Raw genomic sequence first — 8,147 nt, 5'->3', positions numbered from 1 at the left:
AGGAAAGGCTATAAGATCATAGAATGTATCATGGTGGAGTACGAAGGATGAGGGGATGCCACTTGGACTGCTCTATGCATTTCATGGTCGTATGTCTATCAGCTTTTAATACAGCTATTCTGCATATTAATATTGCACTCACTAGTGTGGGAGAGCAGTTATGTCACATATTGCGTGATACACTGTGTGCTATTTTTCAACATTACGGATTTGGGTGTCTACATAGTGGTTTAATTATTTATTTGGTTACAATAATGTCATAGGGAAGGTTAGGCTCGGGGTAGGCAACTTCGGCACTCCAGCTGTGGTAAACTGACAGCCACTGACATGACAGAGGCAGTGGATTTTAAATACGGATTTGTAGTTTCACTACAGCTGAGGTGCTTTGAAGTTGTCTACCCCTGTGATAGGGTTGATTTCTTATATTGAACATTTCTATGTCGCTACAGGGTGCAGGATTCCTACCGCCCGACGCCCGGGACATAGAGCTCCGGGCGACCGGCAGGTGTTTTTTTGTACAAGTGATCTGGACTGTTATACAGCCGCCCAGATCACTTGTGCAGCAGGATTGCTTGTCCGTCCATCCCGCCCCCTCCTCCCCCATTTTCGGGGTCCCCCGCTGCTCTGGGGGACCCAGGACAGCGGCAATGATTTCAAGATGGAGAGCAGAGTGGAGAACGTCCATCTGCTCTGTGTGATCAGTGAGACAGGAGCGCTGTACTCACAGCTCTTATTGTCTCAGCTGTCACAAACCAGGCTGTGGAGATCGTGCACAACGCTGATCTTCTGTATTGAAGGGCTTCATAAAAAGAGCCTGTCACCTTTAAACACTCACACAGAGGCTTGTTATCCCCTGTGTGATAGCGATAAAGTTATTTGAAAAAAAAAAGTAAAAAATAAAAATGTAAATACCCTCCTAAATCTGACTCCCTCTCCTCCCCTGCTAAACTTATCTTTTAGCGAATGGTCCTTCCCCTGTGCCGGTACAGGTGTACTATTCTGTACCCCATATTGCCATCCAGCGCAGCCTTGCGCTATGGATTTTGCTCACAAATTGCGAGCACTCATTGGTCAGGTGGCCGTGCTGACGAAAGAGAAGCGCTTCTTAGCACGGTTTGGGTTTAAATTATTTTTGGTATCACGACAAGTAGGTTGTCAAGAAGGACAAGTAGATCAGGTTAGTCCTCGGACAAGTAGTTTTTTAAACATTTCCACACCCCTGGGTATCTTTTTTATATCGAAACTTAGCAGGGCATTTATTTTGAAAGTGTCTCCCTTTTTTCCTATCTGTATCTGCTTTGACATGAAGTGCTGATCAAGGACAGAAAAGTTTAAAAGTTTAAAAAGTTAAAAAAGTTAAATTTAATCGATTTCCAGTTATTGGTGGATGATAGTAGGTTGGAGCAACCATCAGCTTTTATGTCTTCGGCAACACAGCATCCCTTTACACTAGGGATATCCCGATACCGGTACTAGCATACTTGTACTTGTCAAAATGCCCCGATACAAAGCGCCGAAGCTTGCGATATGTTTTGTTTTACTTGCCGCACCGAGCGTTGCGTCACTGCTGCTCCGGTGGGCGGCCGTCCAGGCAGTTGCCGGCCACCTAAATTAGGACCCCAACTGGAGCGCCGCCCACCAGAGCAGCAGTGACGCGACGCTCCTCTACCGCTCAGCACCGACAACGTCCTCACGTGTGAGGAGAATCGTGAGGCACCGATATCGAGGCAACAGTGAGTAAGACGGGGCCTGGGCTTAGTGTTTTGTGTGAACAAGAACAATCTACTGCTGCAGTACATTCTATATGTACTGTATATGTGCTACATATAGAATGCACTGCAGCAGTAGATTTACAATTATCCTCTGCTAACATGAATGGGTTAAATGATCCATATTACATAACATGTAGCAGTAGATTTACAATTCTGACCTGCTAACATGAATGGGTTAAATGATCCATAGTACAGCTTAACCCAAGGGAAGCTGGGACAGGGCTGGCTCTAAATCTGATGCTATAGTGTACTGGACTTGTGTAATGTATATATGTAGTACATATATACAGCACACACCTCCACTACACTCCAGCAATAGATTTACAATTCTCCCCTGCTAACATGAATAGGTTAAATCATGATTCATAGTACATAACATGTAGTTGTACTATGGATCATTTAAAGTCACCTGTCGCTTTAAAAGAAAGTATCGGTAATTGGTATCGGCAAGTACATGAGGAGAAGTAATTGTACTTGGTCCTGAAAAAGTGGACATCCCTACTTTACACCATCCATCGCTTTCATTTTCACATGGTCACTGTGCTGTTTATTTATGTTATGCAGAATACTGAAGGAGAGAAAAAATGCCCCTGCTTGTCACCATATTGCCAATATTTCATAGACAGACCATCAGTTGAAGAGATCTACCCACTGGAGGTTCCAAGAATAATTTATCTCTGGGTCATTTAACCAGAAAATAAAGAAAAATATGGCAGAGATGATGTAAAGGGATTGGAGCAATCTAGAAACAGATGAGGTGTGTTATCATTTGTTTAGCATCTTACCAAATCCTTTCATGGCCTTCCTGATCACCTCTGCATCTCTAAGGGGATCAAAGTTTGGTGCATCAGTAATGGTACCTCTTGTAGGCTAAAAGGAAAGTGAAATGTTGGGTCATTGTTTTATCTGTGTTATCAAGAAAACATGCAAAAATGGTAGAGCAATTAATCACTGCCTAACTATACATAAAACAGAAAATGCATCCCATCTATAAAGTACCCCATATACAGAAGAAATATTCTCCCCAATCCAAAATGTCCCCGCTATTGAGACTTACCCTTATTTACTGTGTGATCAACATAAATTAACAGAATCTCTCCAATGGCAACCATTTACTGGTAGAGTGAAGAAGAGTTAGAACCTCTTTTTTTTCTATCAGTGTCCTTGCTGGAAAGATTTCCTTTACTTCCTTTGGGATTACAGGAAGTGAGGGAAAATCTCTGCTACGGGGACACGGACAATGAAAAGCAGACAGAGGTTCTAATCTAAAGTGAAAAAGAATTTAGTCTGGCCCCATTTCAAATAAAAAAAAAAAAAAAGCCTAGAACTATAAAATATACTGCTGCTAAAATGTTGACCATTTATATGTATGAACATATAAACCCGTTCTAGGGTTGCAGAATGTTTTATTATACAGGTATTTCTCACTTAACGACCGAGTTCCGTTCCTACGACCAGGTCGTTAAATGAGGAACATTGGTCGTTAAGTGAGGAACTCTATACAGTACTGTACTGCATTAGTACAGAACTGTATAGCATTGCAGATGTACAGTACCGAACAGTGTACTGTTCATCGGGCAATGAAAATACTTACCGGGACCCGCAGTGAAGATCAGAGGACGTCACTTCCGCCGGCGACACGTCGCACTGACGCTGTCGCGCAAGGTCGCAGGGCGGTCGTAAGTGCGAGTGGTCGCAAAACAGGTAAGTCGTTAAGCGAGGATTATCTGTACACACATAGACTGATGTTGTAAGTCCAGCAAGGGCACTGGCATGCAAATCTACAAAGAAGAAGCAGCTACCAACCTGGAATAATGATTGATAGAATCCTTACAATATATGTAGATGACATGGAGCGGATGGTCTTTTAATCCACAAAACTGGAGCGTCAATCAAACTAGCATGGACAACTAAAACATTTGTCTTATAAACAAATTGACGGATGCATCTGCACTGAGTTAATATAACAGTATGTTGATGGTACACTGAATATATTGAAAGCTGCTTACAACAAAATAAAAATGTATATACCTTTAATGGGGGGATAGAAGGTGTTGCTGATGGCTGAGATGGGTATTGTGGCATGGAGGGATTTACTGCTGGAGCCTGTGGATAGCTTGGAGTCGGTTGCTGACCAGGGTATGTTGCTGGTGGCTGCTGACCCGGGTATGTTGCTGGTGGCTGCTGACCAGGGTATGTTGCAGGTGGCTGGCCTGGTGCTGGCTGTCCTGGGTATCCTGTATCAAATCCAGACATCCCAGGCTGTGGTCCACCCCCTGGGGCAGGGTACATGCCAAAGCCTGGTGCTTGAGGCTGCTGTGGTGCCCCATATCCGCCTCCAGGTGCAGGGGGATAGCCGCCTCCAGGTGCAGGGGGATAGCCGCCTCCAGGTGCAGCGGGATAGCCGCCTCCAGGTGCAGCTACCAGGGTATGTTGCAGGTGGCTGGCCTGGTGCTGGCTGTCCTGGGTATCCTGTATCAAATCCAGACATCCCAGGCTGTGGTCCACCCCCTGGGGCAGGGTACATGCCAAAGCCTGGTGCTTGAGGCTGCTGTGGTGCCCCATATCCGCCTCCAGGTGCAGGGGGATAGCCGCCTCCAGGTGCAGGGGGATAGCCGCCTCCAGGTGCAGGGGGATAGCCGCCTCCAGGTGCAGGGGGATAGCCGCCTCCAGGTGCAGGGGGATAGCCGCCTCCAGGTGCAGCGGGATAGCCGCCTCCAGGTGCAGCGGGATAGCCGCCTCCAGGTGCAGCGGGATAGCCGCCTCCAGGTGCAGCGGGATAGCCGCCACCAGGTGCAGGGGGATAGCCTGCTTGTGGTGGGTTAATTCCACCAAACCCAGCTGCTGGATAGCCTGGTCCTGTCTACAATAAAAAGAAAATAAAAAAATCAATTTACTGTTGGAACAAATTAAAAGGAAAAAAAATTAAGACTACAAGGCAAATGTTTATTTAAATATATGAAAATGAATCAGCTGTGACAATACGCTCAGTGTGAACCAGGCCATATATCACTAAAGAAAAACCAAATAAAAAGACATTGGACGCATCCAGTTCCAGCATTACTTCTGGCAGTTATCTGCTGGCTTTGAAACACTCTACTAAGAGGGAGAATCACCAGGGAGAATAGTTAGTTAGCATGTCAAAGCTTATCTGACAATGCTTTTGTTGTTTGCAATAGGTTTAACGTACAGATTTCTTTTACAGAAAGAAAGAAAACATTTACTGAATGCATATTTGGATGCTATCACACAAAAAGGAACACGTACATGGTGGTGTTTGTCAACAATGACAATATGGAGAAGCAGCTACAATAAGGGATAGTGTTGATGGGCTTTAGGCTGTAAATGTAGCATACATATGACATGGGTTTGAGATGCTTCTGAGGTCATCCAGCATTCATTGCAGGTATACTGGACCTTCAGTTGACATCCATTTGACTTCAAGCATTCTTAGAGACTTGTATGGGGAGAGAAGCAGTTCTGATGCAGTCAAAAGCCTGTTAACACTTGCCTTAAAGGACACCATATCATCAGATATCAAATATCAGTGAACCATTGGTGTTATCCTTCATACAAGAGTAACTGGTCTATTCTTGATGGCCTTTCTTTAACATGAAATATATTTACATATTCTGAAGGTCAATTGCCACATACATGTGTAAAACCATAAAGCATGTTCATTGGAAGGATGACATTAGTTCTGTTACAAGGTGAAAAACCAAGCAGTGCTCACCATATACTGCTGAGGGTTGTATTGCTGAGAGAATCCACCCATATCCAGCCCAATGGAAGGAGGGTTACTGGGTACTCCCCAGGGGTTGTCTCCTGCCATATTGAAAAAAAGCCAAGAAAATTATAGTTAATGCAAACCGCTTCAAACATAATGAAATGTGTATTGAAAACAGTGCATAAATGTCCCTATTTGCATTCAAACCTTAAACTTGAGTACATATTGTTTTCATACCTACGGACAAATGCTTACTTTAAAAATAATGTAAAATAGTAGCCTGGTATATACCGTACATCCCATGTAATCATCAGGTTGAAGGACCACATCATCCATGAGGTCAAACATGCCATTCCCTGGCATACTGTAATGTTACTAAAAGGATTAGTGCATATGGGCCACTCTGTTTGTTCCCATTTCCTAAACATCTCCACAACACCCACTTGGCATTGTAGCCTATAGAGATGACAGTATGTTGAAAGAAAAAAAAAAACACCCAATATCCTATTCAGAACCCTAGTCTGATCGCTTGTTTCATTGCCAAGTGTTTAATAAGGCAATCAACAAAAGTTTCAAAAATGCATTAACATCGTACTGGTTTAGGGAACGTTTTACAAGGAATGCTAATTTACTACAGAGTAGACAGTAAGAGGTTACTGGCACTTAATGGGGCAGCATAAACCCCACAGCCAGGAAGCCAATGCGCTTCACAGGAAATATTCCTCAAATCTAATCTACTACTCTCATCTCCTGGCTTCCTGTAACTGTGTATTGGATCACAGAGTGTCCAACAGACCCTGGCTGCTTTATCCATATGTCTACCTCCAGGATGCAAAAAGCCTTCATTAAAAACAATTAAAAAAAGAAATGAACTTTTCCCAATAAACTAAAACTATTTTTTTTTAAGCTGCTACACCATGTAGAAAAAGTATGCACAGAATACTTGCACATTATAAAACACACTCACCTCCAGATGTGCTCTACTGTGAGCTAGAATTGCATTATCTAGACACCCGGCTCCATTCCTCGGCATCTGTAAGATGGTGGGCCTGTACAAGGTGTTGGGACCTTACACTATACTGGGCATGCACTGCAGTCAGTGTGCAGATAAGAGTTTTTTGGCAAAAGAAACTTATACATTTTATTCTACCAAAGACCCAACCTGCTAGGAAATTTTAGTTTTTTATGTTTACTTCTGATTTAATTTCCTGCCCAGTGATTGAACAATTGTGTGGGCCTTACTGCACAGACATTAAACACTGGGCAGCAGAAGCATTATTACATTTAATTTTCCTTTATCATTTTAACAAATTAAACTCAAAAGTTCTTTGACAGAGATCTAATTTTAAAGTAAAAAGTCAAAATTCAGAGAAGCTGAAATGGGTTTCTACGAATACTATTACAATTCTTTTTGAATGAGAAAAAAGCCTTCTACAAAGCAGATTAACATGCGATCTCTCAAATGGAAAACCCAGCTATAATCATTACAAAGTATGAGTAAATGCATACAGCAATTCAATTTAAATAAGAGGTGCCTAATGCTTTACCTGTAGGGATAGGGGGGAATGCGGCCATTGGAGGATAACCAGGATAACTCATGGCTTCAGAGATAGCGACTCAACACCTGAAGAGATAACAACACCACATGTGATATTAAATACCTTCAAATTCCATGTACAGTTGTGCTCAAAAGTTTGCAAAAGTTTGCATTAGTAATATATGTACCATTTTTAAAGAAAACATGAGTGAGCAGGCATAACATTTCTTTTATTTCGTATGGGATTCATATTAAACTGTAGGTCATAACAGAATGGCACAATCATAAAACAAAACATGCAACAAATAAAACTAAATGGCCCCTGTTCAAAAGTCTGCAGACCCTTAGTTCCTAATACTGTGTATTGCCCCCTTTAGCATCAATGACAGTGTGCAGTCTTTTGTAATAGTTGTCTGAGGCCCCGAATTCTTGCAGGTCGTATAGCTGCCCATTCGGCTTGGCAAAATGCCTCTAGGTCATGCAAAGTCTTTGGTCTTCTTGCATAAACCACACGTTTTGAGATCCTCCCAGAGTGGCTCAATGATATTAAGGTCAGGAGACTGTGATGGCCACTCCAGAACCTTCATCTTTTTCTGCTGTAACCACTTGAGGGTCAACTTAGCCTTGTGCTTGGGGTTATTGTCATGCTGGAAAGTCCAAGAGTGTCCCATGCGCAACTTTCGTGCAGAAGAATGCAAATTGTCTGCCAGTATTTTCTGATAACATGCTGCATTGATCTTGCCATCAACATTCACAAGGTTCCCCGTGCCTATAGAGCTCACACCCCCCCCCCCCCCAAACATCAGTGAGCCACCTTCATGCTTCACAGGGTGTATCAAGAGATCGTCAAATTTTCCACTTCTTAATAAGTGATTGAACAGTACTGAGTGGCATGTTCAAGGCTTTGGATATCTTGTTATATCCTTTTCCACCTTTATAAAGTTCCATTACCTTGTTATGTGGGTCTTTTGACAGTTCTTTTCTGCTCCCCATGGCTCAGTATCTAGCCTGCTCAGTGCATCTACATGAGAGCTAACAAACTCATTGACTATTTATGCACAGACACTAACTGCAATTTAAAAAGCCACAGTTGTGGGAAATGAACCTTTAG

The 8,147-nt window shown here is 42.9% G+C and overlaps 1 protein-coding gene across 1 annotated transcript; it reads right to left on the bottom strand.

Moving 5' to 3' along the window:
- Window positions 1-2,557: 2,557 nt before the first annotated feature.
- On the bottom strand, window positions 2,558-7,136 carry LOC108796360 (annexin A11-like; the record flags this gene model as incomplete). The annotated part of the gene is made up of 5 exons (XM_018567824.1): window positions 7,047-7,136; window positions 5,506-5,597; window positions 4,196-4,635; window positions 3,804-3,930; window positions 2,558-2,642 (listed from the first exon to the last, which is right to left on the bottom strand). Coding segments are annotated over exons 1-5 (796 nt in total), but the record flags the coding sequence as incomplete, so codon positions are not given.
- Between the last annotated feature and the right edge of the window lie 1,011 nt (window positions 7,137-8,147).

The sequence above is a fragment of the Nanorana parkeri genome, unplaced genomic scaffold (genome assembly GCF_000935625.1).
Source record: "Nanorana parkeri isolate BGI_ZX_2015 unplaced genomic scaffold, ASM93562v1 scaffold1100, whole genome shotgun sequence".
In the NCBI taxonomy this organism is placed as follows: domain Eukaryota; kingdom Metazoa; phylum Chordata; class Amphibia; order Anura; family Dicroglossidae; genus Nanorana; species Nanorana parkeri.
Note: the sequence above shows the minus strand (reverse complement) of the source record. Positions and strands in the feature narration are given on the sequence as shown.